The 27,965-nt window shown below is 37.2% G+C and overlaps 1 protein-coding gene across 1 annotated transcript in view; it reads right to left on the bottom strand.

Moving 5' to 3' along the window:
- vps13a (vacuolar protein sorting 13 homolog A) overlaps positions 1–20,226 on the bottom strand; it is a 97,945-nt gene extending 77,719 nt beyond the window's left edge. The window contains exons 1-10 of the mRNA XM_031890907.1: positions 20,020–20,226; positions 11,904–11,947; positions 6,638–6,680; positions 5,393–5,488; positions 4,953–5,054; positions 4,202–4,311; positions 2,873–2,932; positions 2,706–2,765; positions 1,166–1,246; positions 660–717 (exon numbers count right to left, since the gene is read on the bottom strand). Coding sequence (XP_031746767.1) covers positions 660–717; positions 1,166–1,246; positions 2,706–2,765; positions 2,873–2,932; positions 4,202–4,311; positions 4,953–5,054; positions 5,393–5,488; positions 6,638–6,680; positions 11,904–11,947; positions 20,020–20,119 — 754 coding nt within the window. The 5' untranslated portion in view covers positions 20,120–20,226. The remainder of the gene's footprint in view (positions 1–659; positions 718–1,165; positions 1,247–2,705; positions 2,766–2,872; positions 2,933–4,201; positions 4,312–4,952; positions 5,055–5,392; positions 5,489–6,637; positions 6,681–11,903; positions 11,948–20,019) is intronic.
- Between the last annotated feature and the right edge of the window lie 7,739 nt (positions 20,227–27,965).

Below are 27,965 nucleotides of genomic sequence, written 5' to 3'. Positions count from 1 at the left end.
TTTAAATCATTCACAGAGTAACATGTTTAAGGGTGGTAAGAAGTGGTGTAAGGAGCAGAGTTATTGTTTTCAATTTACTGCTGTAGCATTTTATAATCATTAAAACTCTTCAATATATAGTTTGTAAGGTTCTGCTGCTGTAAAACAACATTATGTGCGTTATTATATTATACATTATATTATACATAAGCTAAACCTACTAAGGCCAACAAGACATATACAATATTGTCCTAGAGCCAATCAGTGATCACGCAGCATTCAATTGTGATGTCAAGGTCAACACCCCAAGCGATCATGTATCTCTGCAAATTATTGTTTCCATTACTGTGGGAACCGCAACCATAAAAAAAGCAAAAGTTATCAGTTTGCAATTAAAATATTCGGGTTTCCCTTGACGAAGCCCTGTCTATAGTCAGGACCTAGTATTGTTAATGAAATGATAAATCTTGCCATTTTGTGACAGAAGTGTCCTGCTTTATCTATATTAGTCTACTATTGGAATATCCAGATAAGCAACTTTGTCTTTAACTTGCATTTGATGTGCCACTTTTTTTAATACCATTAATATTCTTTAGACATAAGCTTCCACAGGCACAAACAAAATATTACTTTTCCAACCGAAAGAAATCTGTAGTACAAAGTACAATAATCGTGCTTACCAAAATCATAGCCTTCAGGAATGGTGTTGCGTGCAGCAATACCATATTTCAAAATTTCCTGTAAAATACAAGTTGACACATAACCAAATTTGTACAACAATGTAACTATTTAATAACATTTACTAAAAATTCTTGAAAGTTGACTGGGAAAGAGAATAAAGTCTTTTCACAACTATAACTTACTGAAGCCTAGAGTAAGTGACAGAGCTGACTAACATAGCTTGCATAATTAGAGAGTCAGTAGATGTAAGAACAGCTGGGCTGGGACATGTGTTTTAGGTGATTTAAGTTTTCCACCTATTTGTTAAATAACTACCTTTAATTCTCTGGAAGGCATCTTTGTAGAGCCCATATATCTTTTTGCCACTAGATGGATGTTTCCCAAATGAGAAAGATTAAATGTTTTCTTCCAAAAGCTGCCTCATTTAGTATCTCAGCTCATTTCTACACATGCAAAAACTACAGCATTACAGATAACAGTAGCATATCAGTGATACTAAACTTACCAAAGCTGTGTCATAACTTCGGTGGTAAAACATATCTGATTTCACATTCCAGTAGGCAAACAGGTTATCAAGGCGTACAAGCTGTTATAGGCAATAAAGCAGAATCACTATTAATAGTCATCACTATAAATAGTCATTACTATTATGCATTTAAACAAAACAAATCCTTTTTTTAAAAATCTTCATTTGTATACCCCAAAAAGCTTAAATGCTTAAAATCCCAGAAATTACAAGAGCAGTGGATATATTTGTTGCCAAATTTAGCTACCCTTTAAAAGAACACTCAACTCTATAAATGAACTCTTTTTTAAAAGAAAATTAACACAAAAACATGAAAGTAATATAATGTACTTTTGTACTGTACTGGTAAAACTAGTATGTTACTATAATTTATATAAATGAGCTGCTGTATAGCCATGGGGGCAGACGTTCAAGATGAAATAGAGTTAAATTGCACAGGTTAAAAAACAGAGAAACTCTGTATCATACAATGAGTACTGTGGGCGACTAGACTTTCCACAGGCAGCAACAGGAGTCACCAGTAGAAAGGATCACTTCAGTTTTTCTAAGTTGCTTGCAGGAGGAAACTTTGCATGACTTCAGAAAACCAAAGCGATGCAAAGGCCTTTCCACCAGCGATTCCTATTTGTGCTAGTGGAAAGGCATTTCAGAGTAGTTAGTAGCCTGTGATAGCAGAGATGTATCTCGGCGACTAACACGCTCCGTGGGACATCAGCCATATAGATTGTAAGCTCTACGGGGCAGGGACCTCCATCCTCTTGTGTCTTTGACTCTTAACTTATTGCAACTGTATCTTGTATTTATATGTGCTTATTGTAATACTTTGTATTTATCTATTTTAATACCCCTGTTTATATTAATGTATTCTACTGTACAGTGCTGCGTACATAAGAAGCGCTTTATAAATAAAGTTATACATACATACTTCAAGAAATAAAAAAAAAAACAAAGAAAAAGATAGATTTTTATATTTTTAAAATCACAGCCAAAAAAGTATGTTTGGAACAATACTCATTTAACTAATGTTAAACAAAGTGATATAATGTCTCTTTAAATACAAGGGAATAGTTTTTAAATATATAATTTTATAGGTCTTTCACTTTCAGTGCAAAAAAGATAATTTAGATGGTCATTCTAGCTGCTATTTTGTCTGAAATATTAAGTAGTGTATGTGACTAGTTATCCCACAATTAAAAAAGCTTCACTTACCCAAGCACTTGCACCTATGGAATGCTGCTTTTTGCACCAAGTGCCAGATCAAAAATCTGGTGCTCAGTGAAGAGAGCAGCATCAAGAGGCGTAGCCAAGCCCCATCCTTACTGCAAGCCTTAAGGGTACAAAGCAGTGTGCAAAATGAACAATTGGCTTTTTTGCACTGTACACACTGCGCTTTTTAACATAAATAACCCCCTAATTGAAATATACTATAAAAAATGGCCATGCTTTGTGAGAATAAATTGTTCTTTTAGATTTAAAATACGATACTAAAATAGAGCTTAATATAGTAAAGAAATAATACCTTGTAAAATAACTTGGCTGATTCATCATGTAAGCATGGATTCCAATTTTTATCCGACGTCTGTTAGGGAGGACAAATATATTTTAAAACTGTCAAAATCTCTTTAAGAGAATAATACAAAGGTTTTCTAAAATCTTATACCGTATTCTAGTCTTTAAGTTTCTTACCTGCAAACTAAGGTTTTGAAGCGACACTCCAAACGATAGTGGGCACTTAGGATTTGTGATCTTTAAACAGAGAGGGGAAAAAAATATAAGAGGAGAAATCATTAAGCATTTATGGCTCAAAGCAAAGGTATTTTCTACGTATTATATGCAGCCTCAGGCACTCCATCTTTTGAGGGAATCTGGTAGCTACAGTTTAGTCAAAGCACTGAAAGTTTCTTATCTCTTCTGTAAACCAAATCCATAAGTTGTAAAGAATTAATTTTACAAAATTACTTATCTGTTTTTTGCTGTTTTTTTGCCATCATGTCTCCATTCACACACAGTTATCCCAGATATACAGCTAGGAGCTAATAGGATGCTATTAGATGTCATTCTATGTTGAGTTTATTGAGATAAAGGAACATGCCCAACGTCACAACAACCAGACATTTTTATTAACCAAACTAAGATACTAAAGCACTGACAAGTTGTGACACTCAACAAAATCACCATACCTCAGAATTTGTAAAAGCACAAAAATGTAATGTATTTTAAGTGTATGTTAAATATGCAAAAACATTTATTGTATTATATTATATATCATGCTTTTTGCTTCAGTTCGAGATGGGAATAAATGACAAATTGATTCAATTTAATGAATCACACATCACACTTTAAGGATCAATAAACAGGAGCCTTCAAAAATGGTTTAAGTGTCTGAAGGTCAAACACTACACATAAGTAAACTGTTAAAATGAACAGACAACCTTTAGAAAAAAATGCTTTAAGCGTTTGAAGGTTAATCATTACACATAAGTGGACTGCTATATCCCTTGAGATTCATAATGGTAACTTTGACAGAAACCAAAGTATGCCTTTTCTGATGATCTGCAAGTTAAGGAGTGTAGATACAGTTTGGTTCCCAGTGGACGGAGGTATCACACAAGTATTATACAAACTGATGACTGTAATTTCCTTCTGAAAATGAGTAGCCACACAAGCATTAGTCAGGAACTATAGGCCTCGGTGCCAAGAGTCTAACTGAAAAATCAACATTCAGAAAGATACAGAGGAGAATTCTAGAATCACATTATTTAAAACCAGAAAAGAAGTAGGTGTGCTGGGAAATGTCACTGTGAACACAGTTTATGCCACAGATCCCAGACAAGCAGCCAAATTGCATTATATTGACTTGTAATAATGAGCCTTAAATAAATATTGAATATATTCCAAAAAGCAAGCAGGACTGAAGTGCTTGTATGTACAGGACAGAGGCCTTCAAACACAGAAAACCATATTTTCCTGTAGAAGTAATAAGGTATGTGCATACATTAATATATATGTACTTACATCATCTTCATACCGGATGTGAATGTTGGAAATCTTCACTTGAAGATTCTTAATGACCTGAGTTATTAGCTTCTCAACAAATGTGTCCTGTTTTTCTTCTTTTGGTTTTTCTAATGAAAAACACAGATAAAGCATTTATATTATTTTAAAAACAAACTGGAATTCCATTGTTCAGAAAGCTTCAAAATATGGGAATCAGGCCCAGACTGGCAATCTGTGGATTCTAGCAAATGCCAAAGGGGCTGCTGTAAAAGGCCATATATAATCACTATTTATAGGGGCTTTTTGGGCCTATGTGTAATTGAAATGTCAAGGCCTATTTTAAATCTTAGTCCAGAGAAATCGCATTTACAATACCTGAAGAACAATAATTTTTTTTTTCAGTATTAAGACAGCACATTTTCACATGGTATTAACTAACCTAGCATATATTCATGTTGGTGGCAAAACAATCTCTAATTTGGGTATAAAATGTTTACATGTTTTTGCATTGTGCTCCATATCTCATTTATGTTAATCCTCAGGTCCTATGCTTTATAGATAGTAGATCAAACTGGTTTATACAGAAAACAGTTTCATCTGAATTACCATTCCACAATAAAATTAGCTTAATAGCTTCAATGAGAAAACAAAACATATTTACATTTCCATAGCACAGCCAGGTGGTTGCCTTACACAGACTTGAAATTTTGCTAAAAACATATAGGCGTATGCTTCTGATCTATGATAAAATTATTTAATGCTCCCTTACCCTGATCAGCAACCTTTTGCTTTGCTTCTTCAATGCGCTGAAGTTCCCGTTGTTTTGCTTCCAAGGACTGTTTTTCTTCTTTCTCTGCATCATATTTTATACCTACAAGATATTGCATTAAGAACAAAAAAAAACTTTATTTGCAGAAGGAAGATGTGAATATTTACATTACAGTTAAGCAATAAAACAAGAGCTTTTGGCTACCGTAGTAACACAATTTAGATTTTCTTTTATAAATGTGGACAACCCCTTTACTTCCCTTGAAAAATACTGCATCATAAATGTTAAAGAAAGGCACATACAAGTAAAATGTGAGCTTGACAAAGGTCTTGTAGAACAGTATAACAGAATAATTTACTATACAATAAAAAAAAATGTTGGCTTAAATAATATTCATTTCTCATTTAGAAGGTATTTATTCAAGTAAATATTCAACTTACTGGCAGTAGGCACTATAAGCAGGTAGACTCCATCCAAAACCGCTTCCACAGGTTGAGTGTACAAATTCTTCCAGGGGATCTTTAAATCAAGCTTTCCTGTGCATTAATACAACCAGGAAAAATGTTCTAATATATTGCATAAATCAGCTCATATGTAAAACCCTGCTTCATCTAAATAATTTTACTTTAGTAGCATGTGTTATTGGGTACTCCTAAATAGAAAACTGCCATTTTAAGAATCATATGATTCACAATGCACACAAACAAGGTAAGGACACACATACATGCTAGGCCACATCAGCCAATTAATGGACAAAGTTCTGCCTTTTGCTTTTACACTTCTTCCTGTTACAGAGAGAGTTGAATTATTTCTGGTCATGTGATCTCTGGGCGAGTCACAGGTGGCTCAAGGAAACAGATGTAAAATATTAATATTTACTGATATACAGTATATTTATTCCAGTTTGGCGAGATTCTTTCTGGCATCAGGCCCATTTAGTACAATATGTTTACTGAAACTGCTTGTAAAAAATATGTCAGTCTGCATTTCTTAACAAGTCAACTTATTACTGCTTTGGAACTGAATACGCAATCATAACAGAATAGAAATCCATTTCTGGGTTATTTCTTGAACTAAACAGGGCAAAGCTATTGAAGTTATTTTATGTTTGGTCTTTTTGTGGTAGTGCACCAAAAAATTCCCCCTGCAGAATGGACTTTTGCTAACAAAACATGATTAGAATCTCTCTTATATAGTTTGTATAAATAAGCTACTATGTAGCTAATATGTAGCTATGGGGCAACAGTTGTACATCAGATAAATAACAGTTACAGTAGTCAATATGTGGTATGATGAGAAGGTGAATCAAACATTTTTTGTGGCATCTTGAGTTATAAATTATGCTATTTTGGAAATATGATTTAGATGGAAGTAGAATTAACTATTGCTTGATTTAAGAGTAATCTCACAGCACAGGTCATGGTGAGGTGGGGTAATAAAGTTGTTATTGGTAATAGACAGTTTGCGATGTTATTGTTGTTAAAATGGGGAAAGAGAGTCATTTCTGTCTTAGAGAGGTTTAATTTAGGGTAAAGTTTCGACAAAGTAGAAATTGCCTCTCCCCCCACCCAAAAAAAATAGTTCACCTTTTACATACAAATAACATTTCATTAATTTCAAGTAACACTAAATATTTAGTCAGCATATATCAGGCCACTAAACAAATGTATTTCTACTTAACTTACCAATATGGCCAGCTTTTACTTTAAATGGCACATCCAGCTGACTCTAAAATACAGGAGAGGAAAATGTACTTAATCTTAAAACAAGTTGCATAAAGAACATGTAAAACTGTTTTATAAAAAAGTTACTGATGCTGTTAAAGTGCAGTAAATAAAACATGAAACATTGTCATATTTGATTTAGCAGCTTTTGGTAGAAGTGACGCAATTAAAACTTTTTCAATGCCAGATAAGTCACATGTTCACACTTGTAATATAAGCCCTTTTATGCTTAACAGTGCTGTTATTATTAAACATTTGGGACAACATAGGCAACAAAGACTGAAGGAGCCATTTACAAAGTGCAAACTAAACAAGGTGTTAGGATCACAATATCAAGGTACTTTTAACCATATTTAGATGTCATACTTCCTCCAGAGGAAGGTGTCAAAAACCCATCTGAAGGTTCTCCAATTTGCCTGGGGGTAGGGAATCCTTAAACATCCTGAATCCAAGTGGACAATCACACCAGTCCATGGATACTGTGCTTTTCCTACACCTACCACACTGACGAACGTAAAAATTGACAAGATGCTACTAGCCTCAGTAAATTTATATACCTTCTGTGGACCCCCATGAAGCTGGTTAACTTAAATCCAACAAGCCGCTAAACGTATGTGCTACCTTGAGAAAAATTGTCAACCTTTATTCCTATGATTAGCACCTCAAGCACTCTTATATATATGTATACACATGTTCATCAACCTAAAACCTCCTTGCAACACTGGACAGGTACAGCTGGCTAATACATAACTACATTAGTAAATTAAATATATCCCTTTTACAATTGGAAGATCTTTCTTTTCTTCGTAGAAGAGGTTTTGTGGTGTTTTGATGTTGGCTTTCGTGCAACAAGTTGAAAAAGTCAGTTTTTGCGACTTTTTCGCAACTTTTTTCGTTCGTAGTTTTTCAGTTCAGATGTTTTGATAAATGACTGCCATTTGTGGAAATAAGTTGTTTGTGGTTTTTAAAAAGTAAAACCGAGAAAATTTAGATTTTTGGTAAATCTTCCCCTACTTGACAGATTTAACAAAAACCGAGTCGGTGTTTTTTTCTCTAGTCAAGAAAAAAATGCAGCAAGAAAACATGAAGGCAAATATGCATGTAAGTAAAAGCTGATGCGTTTCTATAGAAGTCAATAGGAATTGGCCCCAACAACTTTATTTATTACAACATTCAAATTTATCACCCTCATTGAAAATGAAAGGAACAATGTGATTCTCACTTGGTTCAAGTTTTATTTCTGTTAGAATGATGGTGATTGCTGCTTTATCCCTAGACTTTTTTTCTTCCCTAAAAGGAGCACCGCACTGCCCAGGGAAATCGAATTAGCAACTGAGAGGAAGGTGCAAACATATTGGACCTCCTTCCTTAGCGCTTTTAGCCTTCTTCCTTGTGACTTTAATCGCTTACCTTGTACCCCGGGCTGGTGCCCCTGTTAGGAGAAAACAGCACCAGCCTGGGGTACCTGTAGTGAGCGCTTCCACCTTCCTGCTTCGTTTTGCCGGGACCCCAGGACCGGAGCATGCGCAGTAGAGTGAAAAGCCGACTTCTCTGTTAAAGTTCGGCTTTTTCACTCTACGGCGCATGCGCGCGCACGCGAAGCAGGAAGAAGAAAGCGCTGCAGCTACCCCGGGCTGGTGCTGTTCTCTCAGAACAGGGGCACCAGCCCGGGGTAAAAGGTAGGAGATTTAAGTCACTTGGGGGTGCCTAACATTTTGGCACCCCCAAGTTACTTTGCCTTTCCCTGTCCTTTAATAAGACTTTAGGGCACTGCCATATGATGAGATACAAAATGAGAAAGAAACTAAAAAGGAGGTATTTACTGAAGAATCTCAAACGAATAACATTCACATAAGTCTTACTGTTAAGTTATATAACAAAATAACTGCATTTTTTCCAATAACACTTGTAAAAATATTTTTGCTCGCCCTTTTTCTGCAAAACTGTTCAAACAAGAAGTACAGCAGGATAATCTGGTTACATGATATTGCTTGAGAAATGATCAAACAATAAGGTAGAGAGAATAGAAATGTTAAGAATAAACTGAAGGGTACATTCATTTTTTACAGATCTAAAATCAGCAATAGTGTGGATGGCCAAGAGGTTTTTTTAGGGGGGTCTGTTACCACCACCAGGAAAACTCTGTATGATATAGATGTCATAGTCTACAAAAATATTTGTTTTATAATCATCATTTGTTTATATAACAACAGAAATTTACACAAATATCTAACAAACAGGGATCTTACATCATACATATATATTTAACCTTTGATTTAAGGTAAGTTGCTTGGGCAACCCACAGTGTCGCACAAAAAGTTACATGCAAGTTTTAAAAGAAAAAATATTAGGGTATGTTACTTTATTAGAAAGCTTAGTACTTTTCTATTAGTATAATATGCAGCCCTTCCGAGCAATTAGGGTGACACGTGAGACCCCTTGAAATCTTGTAGCTTGCCCATCTTTAGTCTTACTAGCATAGTGTGAAACAAACAAGAACTATGACAAATAAATAATGTTGCTCATTGTATATGAAAGGGAGAATCTACAATAACAAACTGATTTTGCAAGCAGTTTCCTAAGCAGTCTTATCTTAAATGTGTGTTAGGAAACCATGAAAGTGATCCTGAGAAAGGAATTAACTACACACTGACATATAAAAAAGGGTTATGAGATAACACTAACAGAACTCATTGGTTTTCAAAGGACATTCAACCCCCAAAATAAGTTTTCCCTAATAAGAGTAAGCAACTTTCCAATATAAACTTATGAACAATTTTCAAAAGAAAAACAGCATTTGCTGAACTCCTGGTTGTTACTTTTTAAAAAATGTTGCAAATGCCAGGCTCTTCCAGCAAGTCTGATGGCTTGTGTTACACTGTTTCAAATGCCAAAGCCACAGGGCAGAGAATAGAAAAGGACTGGCAAACTCTGCTTTTAATAGTAATTATATATACAAAAAAAAAAACTATTACAAATTTGTAATGAATGTATATTGCAATGTTGCTTAGCATTAAGTTTTGTTTTATTAGGCAAAAAATTATTTTGGGGGTTGACATGTCTTTTAAAAAACTGCATAACTATTTGCTTCAGCTGGATCATTTTCTATGGATACATTTTTTTAAGTACAGATTTCTTTATAGCTTTTTTATGTCACAAGTCAAATGAGAACATCTACAAATGTATTGTATTGTAAGCTAAAGGAAATCATGAGTTGGAAGTCAATGGGATGCCAGATTTTTAATTTTTTTTTACATTTGCATTTTTTGTATGTTTACCAACTGTAAAATTCTATGGGGGATATGTAATAAAAGGCACTAAAGTTTGCCCAGGACCAGTAACCCATAGCAACCAATCAGTAGGAAGTATTTTCTGGTCACCTGTTTAAAAGCAGTTATCTTATTGGTTGGTTGGTCCTTTAAAGGGGACCTGTCACTCTAAGAAATAATTACAAATTATTTTCTTTTGTGTTTGTCAAGCAAAATAAACTTAATTTTAAACTTATTTCCTTCAGTACTGGAATTCACAATTGCAGAAAACAGGCAGGCTTCATTTTGTGGACACTGTTATTAAGGCAAGCTGTGTATCCTGCCAAAATCTTGTTTCTGTGCCAGTATGGGGGGACCTGATGCCCATGCCCATGCACTGGTTACACAATTACATGGTGAGAAGGCAGGGGAATGTGAGGAGAGCAGCAACATCTAAGAAGTTCTCAATTGAAAGTGAAAGTAACTGTCTGCCCCACCCCTATGCCTAAGGCATAGAGGCGGGGCAGGCAGTATATGATTGACAGCTGGGACTTTTAAATGCTTATATAATGGGTATGGATGTGTTAATAAAAAAAATACTTTGGGTTACATGTTTAATTTGAAAAGGGCTTTTATTATACAGCTTTTTATGCCTGGGTGACAGGTCCACTTTAATGCATTTAAAACAAAAACAGCTAAATGGCTTATTCAAAGATACCACTAACTGGGGTCGTATATATTTAATATTTAACACAGTGTGTGGGAAACTGTCCAGTTGAGTTTTAGCTTTAAATGCTTTGACTGGGTTTGTTTAAACATATTTAATATTACTGTTAACAATGAAAAAACTGAGGTACTTTTATGACCTAGGGCATGGCACTATCCCTCACACACCCATTTCTGTTGAACTCACTGCTAGCTTGGAATGCTATGGCAAGTTGTGCTGGCAGATATGACAAGAAAGCCTGGTCATGATGCCAAGAGCTGCAGCATCTAATGCAGCACAGCACAAAAGACATGAAGCAAAATAAATACCAATGCGATCTAGATGTACAGATCTGTAAAGGTATAAATTAAGATACTTTTAAGTGGACTGAATCTATATTAATTATTAGTTTTATAACCAATAAGGAGTCGGAGGCAATTTTGGGTACCTGGAGTCGGCAAAAAAATGAACCGACTCCGACTCCTACTAAATTTAAATGGGAATAAAAAAAAAATAAACCAAGTTTGAATGTCCCAATTCACAAACAGTCATAATTAATTACTTCTCTGCTATAAGAATAAAGCCCAATGCACGCAGTGCATAAACGAACACGTTGAGTGACCATGAAGCATGCTTTTCATTGACTGTATGAATGTATCAAATACATTAGCATATTAAAAACAGAGGAGTCGGAGTCGTGGAGTCGGAGTTGGAAGTATCAGAAACTGAGGAGTCGGAGAATTTATCTACCGACTCCACAGCCCTGTTATATATAAATGTCCCATTTTTGCTGGTTCCTTATTTAATTTTCCCTTAGGAGCTTATGGAAAGTTTTTTGTATATATTTTCTAGTCCAATATAAAAGATATTAAATAGAATTTATATATATGTCCCTGGTTTGTCCCTGAGGAAGAGCACAGTTGGTGCTCGAAACATTGGATCTTTTTCAATAAATTCTTTTTTGTTTTTCCTAAAGTCCCTATGTGTGCGGCACTCTGTTTGTTTGTTTGTTTATATATATGTATGTATGTATGTATGTATGTATATATTCTGGAGTGGATAGAAAGGAAATCCCTATATATATGTAAAGTTATAGATCTCAAGCTATTGTTGAGAAAAAGATTTGAACATTCCAAGTGTCCAATGGTCTCAGGGCAGTTTTGAAGACTTTATGATAAGATGGATGGAGTAATAGAATTGGAAAGTTAATGTATTAACATCTTGATTCTCCAAGTTACCAAGTCACCAAAGTATCTTTAGAGTAAAAACTTACCAGCGCATTTTCTTTAATTTCAAGATTCTTTAGTGCTACTGCTCCTAAACAAATAAAAAAAATTACGTGTCAGAAGAAGTTTTGTTCACCTATATTAACTCACATTAAAATCTCAAAGAGGTCATATTAGTGTTCAAAGGTCACCTAAAAGTCCTGTAAAATACTGTGTAAATCTCATGTACAAAGTGCTTAATATATTTTTAAACATATTAAAACTACACAACAGTTTTAACACCAACCCTATCCGCATTGTCTTTAGTTCAATATATTTTTATGCTAATCTTTGGGAGGGGGGAAACATGATTTCAAGATGATCTTCAAGAAATGCTTTTGTCTACTTATAGACACAGTTAAGGTAATGGTAAGCAATTTCCAATTGTTAAGCATCAAAGGAAACTGCCTCAAAAGTGTCTATTTGCCTCCTGTGGTGTATGTCCTATCTGGAGCATCCCCTAAAACACATATGATCAGCGATGTGATCATCTCACAGATAATCTAAGACTCAATTTTCTTCAGGAAAATTTCTCCCTGACCAGTTCAGTCAGAGACATTACACAGTTATGACATGGAAAGATTAAGTGGCCAAAGTTTGTGTTTAGACATGTTGGCAAAGACATCAGAGCGTTCACTTGAGTGCCGACCATGTACTGTATACACTAGTATTATCTAAATGGATGGACCATTTCCGAATACAGGAAATTAAATAAAATGCATCTCTCTACTTCAGAATTTTCTTCCCAAAAGAGGTTAATACGAATTAGGCAATTCCTGATAAAGGGCTTCCTAAAATGTCAATAACTGCACTCCAAGGGATACAAGCTTGAGAACTTTGCATCAGTAACAAGTGACAGAGAATAAAAAGACCATTGCTATATCTTGTATGTGAAGAGAAAACATGCTTTCCTATAGGCTTTCTGTATCATGGCAGTGGGCATTTATTGTCTTGATTTTGCTGCTGCAGTCATGGCAAATTTAAAGCAGTAGGTTGTATGAGAACTACACACAAAAATATGTGTTTGCCCTAAGGAAAGAAACTGTAATTAACCAACTTTCCCATGTATGTTATTTACAATTTGTATAATAAAGTTATTTGTAAATGTAAATACAACTGAAGAAGTGTCCTGTTTATCAAATTTTTTCTCTAGTTTTTGAATCTTTAAACTCTTCTGTAGCAGAATTTAGTTCAAGGTCTATTAATCAGTTGTCTTTGGTTGCATTGTTTCAGGGAGCAGAACCAGTATGTGTAGATAATAAAAGGGAGACAAATACTGATGTAAGTAGCAATTACATTTACAAATAGCTTTAAAATCATTGAAAACCAGTTAGGGAGTTAACCAAATCAACTAATTATTTTTAAGAAAAATAGAGGTGTAGGTGCACTTTTTTTACATATATATATACCTTTTACTTGAAGCTACATACAATGAAAAATAAGCATTTAGGTTTAAAACAAAACAAAAATAGCATATTCTCCAGAGTATCATACCAAATATAAAGTCTTGAAATCTCACCGGCATCTACAGCAATTAGGTTTGCAAGCAAATTAGAGCAAAACACATTGTGTATACCTCCAACCTTCATATTGAGCTCATTAAACTTAAAAACAATGTCGCACAGATCCAATTTCAATATTTGCATCTGTTCCCTAATCCCATGAGACCACCTAGTATAAAAGGGAACCTTCAGAAACATACAGACTGCAGTTTTTATAAATCACTGACATTTTCCTGGCCACTGCTCAAGAGAGCGTTTCATCCCAAAAGCGCAGTGGTACATAACGCTAAAACGATGACTCCATAGATTTACTCCGTAATTAATGCTTTGCAAAGAGATGATGACAAAGCTTTGAATACTTTTGCTTGTAGACTAAAACAATCTCCCATGGGTAACCTTATCACTGTTTAGCCTGCTTCTGTATATATATATATTTATAAATATTTAACAAGAAACAAAAACCCCATTGTTGGCTGGCTTTTCATTTTATATCCAACGTATATATGTTAGTTTCTTTGTTATTTTTACACCTGTGGGTTCTGTATATGCTTTGTTTTCAGAGAAGGCTGAGAATTATCATCCTTTCTTATCATTCTATTTACCATAATGATTTCTTGAACTGTCCTTGAGTTGAAGACATAGAAGCTATTTTAAAGGAGAAGGAAAGGCTAATAAAGAGTTAATCTCAAGCTGCAGGCATACCTTCAGTTCTCTCAATAGTGCCCTTAAGTCTCCCCATATTTCTCCCTTTCAGATGATCAGAAGCCTCATAGGAAAAACAAAAGCTGAGTTCTATAAATAAAGTTCCCATAATGCCTCACTCCTGCACCAAAACCATGACCAGTGTACATGCTCAGTGTGTAAGACTATGAGGAAGCTTCCTGCTGATTGGCTCAGATCCACATCCCTAAGGGAGTGAGTTCTTAGCATTCTTGAGGGAGGGGGGGGTGCAGGAGAGGGGAAAGAGGAAAGAGCTGCGTGTCTCTGGCACAGGAAACAGACACAACAAATGTTTTGACAGAGAACTCAGTGCAGCATTTCTGTAAGTGCTTATTGCTGTATTTACATAGACCTTTCTGATAAAGCTTACTTAATTTTTACCTTTCCTTCTCCTTTAACCTAAAAACGTTCTCACTTGTTTTTGGTAGCAGTCCAAGAGTTGCCAAAGGGAGAGAAAGAGCGCTTGATAAAGCAAAACTTAAAGCAGAGCTGGATCTCTCCAACATATGGACCATTTTATAACCTTATTTTTTTGTACCCGATTGCTACATTCTACATTATTGACACTGCAGTATACAAAAAATCTGAACAATGCAACATCTAATCATAATAAACCCCAAGGTTACATTTTTTAAACTAAGTGGGATTATATCACTTTGCACTTTTTACCTGGTTTTCTCCTGCCCTTTCCACTCACACCCTCAAACCCAATATATTGTCTATTTCTAAACATGCCACCAATATCAACTAATAACATCAGAGCACCACATACACAGAAACACACATACCATCCCATATTCTTATTATCTGAGTGTCCAATCCAAAAGTCTCAATAACTTCTATAGGCTTTTCTGATTGGTGGAGAAGGCCATTCTAATAAGGTATGGCTATAAATGTCATGTCTGCGGTGGTGTAAATAAGGTCCACACAGGCCCCACATGGAAACACCAGGGCTTTAGGGGGCCCCTCTGTCTGCTGCTATTTGGATCAGGTTAAAAACCCAGTGTTTCCAGACAGTAACATCAATGACTTATATGACTGGGGGGGCCTGAATTCACCCCAAAACTTTAGTTAAAGGGAGATGTGTAGGTTTGCTGGGGCACACTGCACTTGCACTAACTTGTGCAAGCATTCAAAGTTAAATTTTCCTGCGTCTGTTTTTTTAGACGCAACATGCTATATTTTTTTGCTCTTGACGTGGGTTTATAATTCTGCAGAATATAGGGTTGCATTTGGAACTGACAAAAATGCACTAAGCTGTGTTTAAAAAACGCATATAAACGCATGATGCCTTTTTTTGCGCTTGTGAATATAGCCCTTACAATATTGCTATTATTATTAACATAAAGCTGCCAATAAATAAGGGGTTTTTTAAAGGCGACCTGTCACCCAGACGAAAAAAGCTGTATAATAAAAGCCCTTTTCGAATTAAACCCAAATTCCTTTTTTTTTTTTTTTTTTAACACGCCCATACCCATTATAAAGGCATTTAAAATCCCAGCTGTCAATCATATATTGCCTGCCCTGCCTACATGCCTTAGGCATAGAGCTGGGGCAGTCAATATCTGCCAAGATGTCACTGCAGTCCTCAATTCTGCCCCCCCTCCCCTCCATCCCCACCAGTGCATGGGCATGGCCATCTGGTCCTCATTTCTGTCACATAAACAATATTTTGGCAGGATGCAAAGCTTGCTAACTAACAGTGTCTCCAAAATGGCACCTGCCTGCTTGCTGTGATTATATTATTTATATATTTATATATTATTTATATAGTGTAAGTGAGGTTTATTTTGCTCAACTAACATGATAAAATAAAAAATGTATTTATATTATTATTTTTTAGGGTGACATGTTTCCTTTAATGTAAACACCCATTAACTGTACAATGCTGTGGATTATGTTGGCATTTTATAGATAGACAGAACTTATTTAACTTAAAATATTGCTTTCAAGGAATAAGTGAAAAAAAGATCAGCTGATGTCCCTTTGAGACACTTAAAAGGGAAGCCCAGAATACAAACTACACCCCACTGCAAATGCAGTTTCTATAGAACCACTTTTCCCACTGCATTATATCCCACTCTAGCAGTAGCAGACATCCTTAGACATTGCCTGGCATCTTGGCTACAACAGGAATATTTGCTGCGTATAAACAGCATGCAAAAGCCCTGGAAATGTGATTTGCTCTGAGAAGCCCTCCAGACAAGTTACACCTCCTCTTAGAATTCTGTACTACACTGTGACATATGACAGCAAGTTGTATTGTAGCAAGAGCACAACATTGAATAACCACTAAATGTTTATCATCAAACAGCAGATCTGCTTTTGGCAGTACAGGGAAACCACCTTTTGTTAATATGATTGTGGGAAACCGGAAGAATTTAACTATTTAGTTAAGTTCTGGCTCTTGCAGGCAGCTTTCTAAATTTGAATTCAGATATAGCGAGAACTCATTTACACTACAGCCTTTGTTCTAATTCTAATCCATCGGATTCATATAAGAACAGCATCCTATTATGTTCTATTTGGCCTATTTGGCAACAGAAAAAGAGGTCTAAACTAAGCAGTTTTTATAAAAATCTTTGGAGATGTTCTGTATAATTCATTAGGTAGATGCATGCGTGTATCTTCATGCTGTAGTGTAGTTGTATTCACCACAGTAAACTTCCCCATACTCTATAGTCATGTCAGAGTGTTATGCTATTAGTTTACCATGTAAAGGACAGATAATTGATTTAAACTGCATCTGAATAATAACATTTAAATAGAACTGAAGACTTTTACAAAATTAAATATTTTGAAAGTGCTCACCCACATTGCTTTGATAAACATCAACTGATAAACATCATTACAATAAAATGGTTTTACTAATGAGGTAGAGATAAATGGCAGCACAATGAGGAGTATGGGGCTTTTAACACCCTTTTTTTTTTTTAAAATGGTTCATTAAAAAAAAAAAAAAAGGTTAAGGCAGGGGTCCCCAACCTTTCTTACTTGGGAGCCACAGTCAAACGTAAAAAGACTTGGAGAGCAACACAAGCACCATAAAAGTTAATGGAGGTGCCAAATAAGGGCTAAGATTGGCTATTAGGGGTCTCTATGCACACTATCAGCTTACAGGGGGCTTTATTTTGTTTTTATTCAACCAAAACTTGCCACCAAGAGCAATATGAGAGCAATATCCAAGAGGTTGGGGAGCAAAATGTTGCCCCTGAGCCACTGGTTGGGAATCACTGGGTTAAGGTAATATTCTCAATTGCTATCTGTGTGCATTTTACAAAGCATTCCCGTAAGAAACGCATTGTTCTATTCATTTTCAATGAGTCTAAAAAACTTGAATGTTTTAATAAACTGGGAAAATAAATAAAATATTAAAGTTGTTTTAGTGTTTTTTCTTGAGTCGTGAAAAAATGCATACTCAAGTTTTAAGAAATAGGCCCCTTACTGTGCTGGAATTTTGCCAGTTTGTTTTTGAGTAGTCAGACACAAACTGCAACAATTAATATGTTGGTGACAAATTGCAGCCACCTGGTCCAGTTGGTCACAGTAAATCTGTTACAATTATGACACCTAGCTACAGTAAAAACAAGACAATACTATATACTTTTTATCACAGGGATATCATTATTAACACTTTATCAAGTTTTCCAAAAGCCTGAAAAAAAAAAAAAGCATGGCTGTAATAGTATGGGACCCCCAGCCATTGTAAGCTACAGTTCCCAAAATACTAAAATTAATGTTGTAGTTTACAATACTTTGATAAGCACAATACTAACTGCCATGGTGAGGTCACATAATAATAAATTCAGAATATTCTAACAAGTTTTTTTCAGTTATATAGTTATTACATGTAATCATTATTGCCTTTTAAAAACATTACAACTACATACAAAATAACCCCATCAAAATCGCTTAGTATGTATTATCTGTATAAATGATTTTGATTTTCAAATAGTAATTGAAAAAATTTGTAAAAATGGTAAAAATAAAACTTTGAGTGGAAATAAAGACAACTGTCCACCAAGTTCAACCCCTTCAAATAATCTCCCAGCATGTGCACAAACACATATATACATATAAATCAAACTCTGAAGCTTGATACTACTGTAACCCTGGTGTTATACAATCTCTTTAGAATACATTTGATCTGTACTCAATATTTTTTTGTTCAGCAGCAAATCAAAGCAGTGTTGCCCAATGGGAATAAACAAAGCAATGCAGCCCTCTGGAGCAAATGATCCCTACAAAATACAGTATCTTTTTTTGTTGATGTTTGCTGGAAGCTCAGCATATTAAGGCTCCTGTCCAAGGAGGCTTTTGTGAGCACTCTGGTAAAATTATGTACTTCACAGGGAGGAAAACACTCTGTCAATAAAGTTTCCTATAACATTGTAGGCTGTATGAGCTATTCTGTGGGTGTGATTGACAGCCTGGTATCACCATTTTCAACAGGGTGGACTAAAAATCTGGGACCTCCATTCCCAAAGGGTGGATTAGCAGCCTGGGCTGCAATTCCCACAGGGTGGACTGAAAACAAGGTGGACAAGCAGATTTGGACTGCCATTCCCTTTTCCAGTAGGGTGGAATGACAGCCTGGGACTGCCATTCCCACAGGGCGGACTGTGAGCCCGGGAGCACCATTCCCACAGGGCGGACTGTGAGCCCGGGAGCACCATTCCCACAGTGCAGACTGTGAGCCCGGGAGCACCATTCCCACAGGGAGGACTGTGAGCCCGGGAGCACCATTCCCACAGGGAGGACTGTGAGCCCGGGAGCACCATTCCCACAGGGAGGACTGTGAGCCCGGGAGCACAATTCCCACAGGGAGGACTGTGAGCCCGGGAGCACCATTCCCACAGGGAGGACTGTGAGCCCGGGAGCACCATTCCCACAGGGAGGACTGTGAGCCCGGGAGCAGCATTCCCACAGGGAGGACTGTGAGCCCAGGAGCACAATTCCCACAGGGAGGACTGTGAGCCCGGGAGCACCATTCCCACAGGGCAGACTGTGAGCCCGGGAGCACAATTCCCACAGGGAGGACTGTGAGCCCGGGAGCACCATTCCCACAGGGCAGACTGCGAGCCCGGGAGCACCATTCCCACAGGGCAGACTGCGAGCCCGGGAGCACCATTCCCACAGGGCAGACTGTGAGCCCGGGAGCACAATTCCCACAGGGAGGACTGTGAGCCCGGGAGCACAATTCCCACAGGGAGGACTGTGAGCCCGGGAGCACAATTCCCACAGGGAGGACTGTGAGCCCGGGAGCACCATTCCCACAGGGAGGACTGTGAGCCCGGGAGCACCATTCCCACAGGGAGGACTGTGAGCCCGGGAGCACAATTCCCACAGGGAGGACTGTGAGCCCGGGAGCACCATTCCCACAGGGAGGACTGTGAGCCCGGGAGCACCATTCCCACAGGGAGGACTGTGAGCCCGGGAGCACCATTCCCACAGGGAGGACTGTAAGCCTGGGGCTGCCATTGCTACAGGGTGGATTGAAACCCTAGCACTGCCTGACACTGCTTCTGACACCCTGTAACTACAAACTCCACAAAAAAGTGCTGATCCCATGCAAGCAACAGACACAGGAAGACAAGGTACCATGCAGCCAGACAGCCCAGCCCCACTAAAAGGACTGACACCATGTTATCTCACAAACTCACAGCACTGGCCCCTGTCACTACTGGGCTGGTCCGGCATGCAGCTGCCTACATACGGGGCAGACCACCTGCCAGCATCTAGCAGCAAAGGGCACATTGAATCTCCATATCTAGGGCAATCCCACGTGGGAAGCATGCTAATCAGTAAATATGGCACAGAGGACATGTGCGCAATGTAAATACGAAGGCACTGGATGTGTCAGTATACAAACCCCAGAGTCAGTATGGGTGTTGTCACTCACCTCCCCATATGCCGAGTTTCAGCTGCGAACTGTCAAGATTCACAACATAGTCCCCCAGGAAGCGGTTCAGCACATCCACGACCAAGGACTCAAACACCATCTTGACTTAAACCAGCAGCCCTGCAACAATCCTCCCCCACCCCCTGTGTCACCCTCCTGTCCCACAAACACCAGCTACACTCTGCCAGCCCGGAACATCCACTCTCCCAATGCGCACTGCGCCCGCAGATCTGCCCCGCCCCTCCGACCGCCCCAAGCACCGCCCCCCGGACCGCCCCAAGCGCCGCCCCTGTGTCAGATTCAGGGAACTCGCCGTAATATCAACTCTATGGGATTTATGCACTCCCGGATGTGCCCGACTGCCAGGAGTTGGGGATACACTGCACTCTTTTTTCATGTTTTTTTTGTGAGTTCAACCAAACCTTTTATTTCAGAGCTAGTCAGATGGCATATATTTTTTCTTTTTCTCTCTGGACATAAAGGAGCTTTTTATTTTAAAAAAATAAATAAATAAATAAAAAAAATATATATATATAAATAAATAAATATATATACATACACACACACTATTTTGTACAGAATATCCTAAGGATTTATTTACATAGGCAGGGCAAAGGTTTTAAATGACTGCAAATTGCTTTTTGTCCCCAGGAAATCAAACAAATAATAAATGGCTGACTAGTGGGCTTAACAATTTGTGCCCTATTTACCAATGAAAACTCAAACTGCAGGTCTGGATTTTCATAGCCAGCATGTATGCATATTGCATCACTTATGAAGCACAGATGTGCATTAGAGTAAGGACTGGTTTTAAAAATGTCAGCTATGTGAAATACCCATTCAGGTGCATCTTCATCTTCAGCCAGGTCTCACATTGCACCCCCTGCCCTCACAGTGACAGCAGGTACCACTGGGCCAGAGGTTTCTTGGTGAAAAGCAACAAGCACCATGGGCATATAGAAACTCCAAAGGGGTCACAAAAAACTGTTAAAAAAGACTTTATTAAAGCTACATTAAAACATCTCCAAAGGCCCTATGTGTTTCATGCTCTAGGGGCACTTAGTCATGGGCTGCTTGGAGCAATTTCTAGGCTATGGGCTTTCTTTTTTAGTAATACTTACATCAATTATCATAGGAATGTGTCAATATCACATTAATTTGACCAATCAATTGTAAATATATACCTCTTTATTGTTGTTATACTTTATTTATATTGTGCCACTTCTCACCATTTCAGTTCTGCACTGGCTACACAATTAGATGGTGAGAAGGATGTGGGAATAAGAGGAGGGCAGTGACATCTAGAAAATGCCAAATGGAAATGCAGGACAGGGATTTTGAAATGCCTTTATAATGGGTATGTAAATAAAAAAAAAATTGGGTTTAATCTTGTTTAATTTATTTTGTATATTTATTATGTATATTATACAGCTTTTTATGTCTGACTGACAGGTCCCCTTTACATATTTTTTCACATGCAAGCATTTTTTAGAGATTTTAGAGATTTTACAAAGTTTTATGAGGTGGTTTTTAAATTTTCCTAAGGTTTTTTTGTATCCTCTGCATTGGCATAAATAATTTTAACCAATAGAAATACTGTAACAATTTTCCAGCATCCTATAAAAGAATGTAGTTTTTAAAGGCTGAAACTCATATCATGTGTTATTGACAAGGTATAATTATATCACATTATTAGACCATAATGTAGTAATGTCCTACAGTGGGTAAAACCCTTGCTTGGCTCTTCCAATTAAAGGCTTTAAAAAAGTGCAACATTGTATTGCTCATTGTCACAGAAGAGACTGAAAATAAAATGTAAACATTTGGCAAAGTAAGGGTTAAATTGTGCTGTGGTCTCTTTATACTGCAATGTTATACCTTTTTTGGAAATTAATCAAATACTTCATACCCTTTGACCCCCCCCACCCGCCCTCTAGTATTCTCTGGACTCAAGGAAGATTACAGAAAAAAGCAAATATCTGATTAGTTGGTATAGTTTACTAGACTGGAGGCAAAAACTCTGACTTTTATTACAATACCCCCATTATTTTCCAATGTTTCTCCTCAGTATCTATTTATTCTTGCAAAAGGTGGTCGTATGTAGCAGTAAGGGGCTCTCCTCAGTTGCCCAAACAAATCATCCTCCCCATTTATTGCTTCACAATCAGTGCCAGACTCCCAGTTATTAGATTTTTTATTCTGTTTATTTGAGTTTTTTATTACTTTTAAAGCCCTACCTCTTAATTATCCAATGGAAATGAATGAGTTTTTGTAAAGTGTCCCTGTTTTCTCTGACTTTCTGAGTATTTCTACTGCACTGAATGGAGAAGCAACAGAGAAAGAAGAATAGGATAGCATAAGGAAGGGTAAAGAAATAGCAGTGGGAGAGCTAAGGAGAGCAAAGGAAAGGAGACAGTGGCATAACTACAATGTTTCTAGGTCCCTAAAAAAATATTTTAGAGCCCCTTAAATGCTGGGAATAAGACATTTTTATATACTGAAAGTGTCCTACTAGACTCCCATACCACGTGGACCTCCAAGAAGTCTCGGAGTCTACTTTTGAATTACGCCACTTGAAGGCAAAGGATTGATGAGGGGACCAAAAAAAGGTGGGGAAGTAAAGTGGCAGAAAAGTAGGGCAAAGAGAATGAAATTAATGCAGAGCAGGGAAGAGAAATGGCAAATAGGAAATTATAATGTAGCTAATAGTTGGAAGAACCGAAACAAAAGAATAAAAGAAGACTGTGGGAAGTATCTTAAGACCAATTGTAATGTATGGTATAAGATGAGTGGGGAGCTATGTGCCATTTGTGTATGTATTGTTTATTTTGCTAAATGGTGTAGATATGTAACCTGATGTCTCGGTTACCTAGAAAGTTCTACCTTCTTGCATTTTATTCAAATATTTTGTTGCTATTATATTGATTTCAAGAGAATTCTAAATTGGAACTGCTATGATGCCTTCAACTTTATGTTCAGTGCTTATCTTTCCAAACATTGGCATATGTTCCTGCCCCCAAATTAGAAGTTAGGCTTAATAGGTCAAAACCAGATAGTATTGTTCTTTGGATGTCTAAGGTAAGGAAAGCAATATAAATGTGCTTGTAAAATTGGTTCCCATTAGTTAAACTTATTAGTGGTTATGCATCCAGATATACAAGATGAGTTGGAAATTTTCCACACATCATTTTCTATCATACTTATTGTAGGAATTCCTGCCTATTTAACCAACACTGCTAGCATCTAGTGCCCTCTAGTGAGTATATGCAAAAAAAGTGGGTATATATATATATATCAGCAAGTGTAAAAATACTCCCTGCACCCTCAACAAGACACCCCATGTCATATAACCACAAACTGGCTTTGCCGTGCAAGGTTATGTATTAAAAGTACAGTTATGGTTTAGAGCAGATGTTTTGGGTATTTTATACCGGGGGCAGAGACCCACACCACCATTTACACATGTTGCACTGAACACATTACTAAAAGGTCACAAAATATTTTTGACTCTGGCCTCTATCGTTGTACTTTGCACATAATGCATACTTACTGTAAATACAACAACACCAAAATTTGCTCTAAGCCACTCAGCACATCAAGTCTCATCTACTATAAGGCATACTGCCAAAAACAGGGAGCACCAATTCTATGGGGCTGCTTTACTAATCCACGAATCCAAATCCCGAATGGGAAAAAATCAGATTGGAAACGAACATTTTGCGACTTTTTTGTATTTTTTGCGATTTTTTCTTTGCCGTCATGACTTTTTCGTAGCCGTTACGACTTGCGCGAATTGTCGCGACTTTTTCGTAGCCGTTACGACTTGCGCGAATTGTCGCAACTTTTTCGTATTGAGCGCTAGTAAACGGCGGGCAAACCTTTCCGATTTTTTCGCGACGGCCACGAAAAAGTCGCGACAATTCACGCAAGTCGTAACGGCTACGAATAAGTCGTGACAATTTATGAAAACGTTGCGACGGTGACGAAAAAATCGCAAAATACAGATCATTACGAAAAAAATGCATTCGGACGCTTTTGATCCATTTGAGGATTAGTAAATCGGCCCCTATGTGTTGGAGTAAAGGATAATAAGGATAATAAGAAAACAAAAGGGCCCCAGAACGTTTGTTTGCGTGTTATGCCCTTGATGCTCCTTCATTTGTAATAGGATACTGGGTTATAAAAACAATTCATTACCAGCACTATGTGTAGGTAAATAGATGGACCCACTCCCATATCACCATGCCCAGTTTTAAGTTGAGTAGGGGTAAAAAAGGAAACTGACTAACCATGACCTCCTAGTCATTAGACAGAGAAAGAAGGTGTAATTAACTTGCAAAATGAATAGTGGGTTGTCTCAGAATTTTTTTTAGGGTTAGTGTCCAAATTATATAAATGCACTCATGTCTTGTGACCATTATTCCAAGTACAGTGGGGATAGAGGCACAACCCTTACTGCTAAGTCCTCTGGGTTAGGGTCTTTAAATACCAAAATATTGCTTAGTTTAAGGATGGTATCCTACATTGTCATCCCATCCACCCATAAAAATTAGGTGACACTAAAAAAAATATAAACATCCCAAATACCCCTAAGATAACTAACTGAAAGGGAGACTGTCCTGTGTCTGTTTGTAATTCTGCAGCCAATTGCAGTCCTACTTTACCAGTTACTTCTCAGCCTGGCAGTCTACTTATATGCTGTGAACCCCACCATCTTCCTGGAGTGTAGAGGCAATCAGCAGACATAGGTATTAGTTGAATACTATAAACAGTTGCTCACTGAGTACTCATAAGTCTTTAACCTTACTTTTAGGGCACACAATAAAAACTTTAGGTGATCTCTGAGGAAGCAATCTTGCAACGCAAATAGGTAGCACTCACTTAATTGCATAATTAAGTAATGGGTGCACATCCAACACGGTCCCTCCACTACTGGGAACTTGTATTCCAGTGGTTAAAGGCAGCACTCCATTATGAAATTAAAAAGTCTTTCTTGTCACAACACATGCAGCAGTCAAAAGTCTTTATTGTCACAGCACGAGCAACAGTAACGTTTCAAGTCTAATTGGCTCTTTATAACTGTAAGCTCTACGGGGCAGGGACCTCCATCCTCTTGTGTCTTTGACTCTTAACTTATTGCAAGTGTATCTTGTATTTATTTGTATTTCTTGGTATAGTTTGTATTTATCGATTATCTTAATAACCCCCCATTTGTATTAATGTATTCTACTGTACAGCGCTGCGTACATAAGTAGTGCTTTATAAATAAAGATATACAGGCATACATCGTTTATTAAGCTAACAATCAAGTGTATGTGATCTTCTTATATCCTGTGTAACATAGCACCACCTAGTGTTTAATTAATATACAACTCACACATCCAGATCAACCAGTTAAAGTGCACAATATAAACCAACAAAAAGTCCGATAGAATCTGTTTCAAGTTCAAAGGTGTCCAATTTCAAGTGTTGTTTAATATATCCATATAAATACTGTAAAACGGGGAAGCTAAGTCCACTGATTAAAATACTGTCCTTTATGTAAAAACAGGTCATATTCCATGTTTAAACCATTTGGAACAAGACTAATTTTCGGATCCACCAGGCTTCCCTGTACAAAACCTTTTCTTCTCAGTTTAGGAATCGCATCAGTAATCTGAAATTTTAGTCGATGTACAGCATGCCCCATACAGTCTCTTAGTTTCTGGACCTAATTTTTTTTAATTGTGACTTGGAGCTATTTTGCTCAAAGGTTACAATTTGCTAAAGTAAATCTAGCTGGTGATAACTCTCCTATTAATATGTTTTGTGCTAAACATTGGGTTTAAAATTGCCTAGTGAAAGTAGAAATACTTGTGTTGAAACTTCTGCAGAAATTAAAAAACTTGAATTAGCATATAGGCAGAGAGATATTAAAACTGCACCAAAATCTAAGGGAGAACAGGATGCATTGAATAACTTATGAGTTGGATGGGAGGACCTGATATTCAAGGCTGCAGATAAGGTTGGCACAGTTGTTGTAATGTGTCGGCAATATTATGTAAGAGAAATACACAGGCAGTTAGCTGATAGTACTACCTATAAAAAGCTATCTGGGGACCCTTTAGTTGAGATTCAGAAGAAAATTCAGGTAGTGGTAAATTATTCCAGAAGGGTGGAAATGACTGATGGAGATTTGGTGAGATATTTGATTCAGGAAAATCCAGTGACTCCTGTGTTTTATGTCCTGCCAAAAATCCATAAAAATATTAACAGACTGCCTGGTAGACCTTGTTGTTACTGTAATTAATTCTGTGTTTACATCTATTTGGCCAATGATGACTGGGCACACTCTCACATCTGCTATAAACAGATTCTATTCTAAGTATAAAGGATCAGAGCAATTTGGGGCAATGTCAGATTATCCCCACAATAATTGGGATCAAAGGGTAAAATTGCTTTATGCAACATAATAAGGACTTGACTGGGCAGATAATTATAATTGGTGCCCTCAGTCAACTTGTTTGACTTACTAGCAGGTCATCCAGTCAGATCAGAACCGGTTGCAAGGGACTGAAACATCTGTTTTCCAGTCACTTCTTACAGCACATCTAGCAGTATCACCAGCTAACAGCAAACCTAGAGGGTCTAGAAAATTAATGTGAACTGTGCAACCTTACAAAATGACAGCACCTTTTTTCCTTTTCCATTGTGCATTATTGTTTGACCTGAAAGCTAGCCCATTGGATTAATGAAACTGCTCCACCTATGTGCATGGCCAAGCAGCTAAAAAATGATTCCATTTATGTTCATTTAAGGAAGTTATATCCTCTCAGAATGCTCTATGAAGCAGCACAGAGGGCTGTGAAAATGAGTGCCTGATCAGGTATGTGAGCTGATTACCATTAGCAAATAGAGGTGTGGTCTGGCAGTAAGCTCTATCTTTTCTGAGAGTAAGGTTTTCTAGACCTAATGTCACCTAAGGTGGCTTTTGTGATGCCGCCTTCCCCTTGGCCCCCTTGGCTACCTTTACAGCACCAGAAGTTGGCTCTTAAAATGATCAGGAGCAACTTCTGCTGCACCAAGTAACTCATGGGGTGCTGTTGCCTCATGGTAGCAGCGCCCCTTCAGCTGGGGCTGTTCTGGAGATCATTTTCCCTCTGAATTGTTCAAAAGGGCAGTATAAAAACACTATAGACTCCAATGGCCACATGTGGTAGCTGCAAAAAAACCAAAATGCCCATTGACTTTAATGCCTTTTGCCAATTTTTGCCGTTTTGCAAATTTCCAGATTTTCAGCAAAGTGAAACAGGACAGATTTGCTCATCAGTTATCATAACCTACTATATGTAATTAATAACATAAACCAAATACATAAATGCTATACATATATAAAGTGTAAATTAATATATATGCAAATTCTGATATGACCAAAATTAATATCAGTTAAATGACAAACAGTAGCTTGAGACAAATAGTATAATGCATAAACAAATCTATCCTTTGATGTTGAAGTTTGAATTCCTTAATAAGTATATCCAAAACTAAATATATGTATATTATAAAAATAGTGCAAATGTGTCATCTTCTTTATACAGTATAAAAAAAGGAATTGCTATTGATAAAACATAAACTAAATAGGTAAAATGCATTAAAAACCAACCATGGTTAGAAAGTGAGTGGAAGGGAGTCATTGGGTCTGCTGTATCTTTACTGCAGTTCTGCACGCCAGGAAGCAAGCTTCCAGAGTATCAATAAAAGCATGAAAATGTTCCTGCATTTAAAAAGTGGAAAGAGAAGCAGAAGATACCTGCACTGATTAAAGTATAGGCGTTTCTACCAGAGCACTACTTAGTAAAAGCTCTTGTTTAACAGGACTAGTGTAATCAAGTGTGTAAAAGAGAAGTAACACCTTTCAAAGATGGCTGCAAAACTTTAGAGATGAGTTCTGGAATACCCCCACAGCC

The sequence above is a fragment of the Xenopus tropicalis genome, chromosome 1, assembly GCF_000004195.4.
Source record: "Xenopus tropicalis strain Nigerian chromosome 1, UCB_Xtro_10.0, whole genome shotgun sequence".
NCBI classification, from domain to species: domain Eukaryota; kingdom Metazoa; phylum Chordata; class Amphibia; order Anura; family Pipidae; genus Xenopus; species Xenopus tropicalis.
The sequence above is the reverse complement of the archived record's forward strand: the minus strand, read 5'-3'. Positions and strand labels throughout refer to the sequence as shown.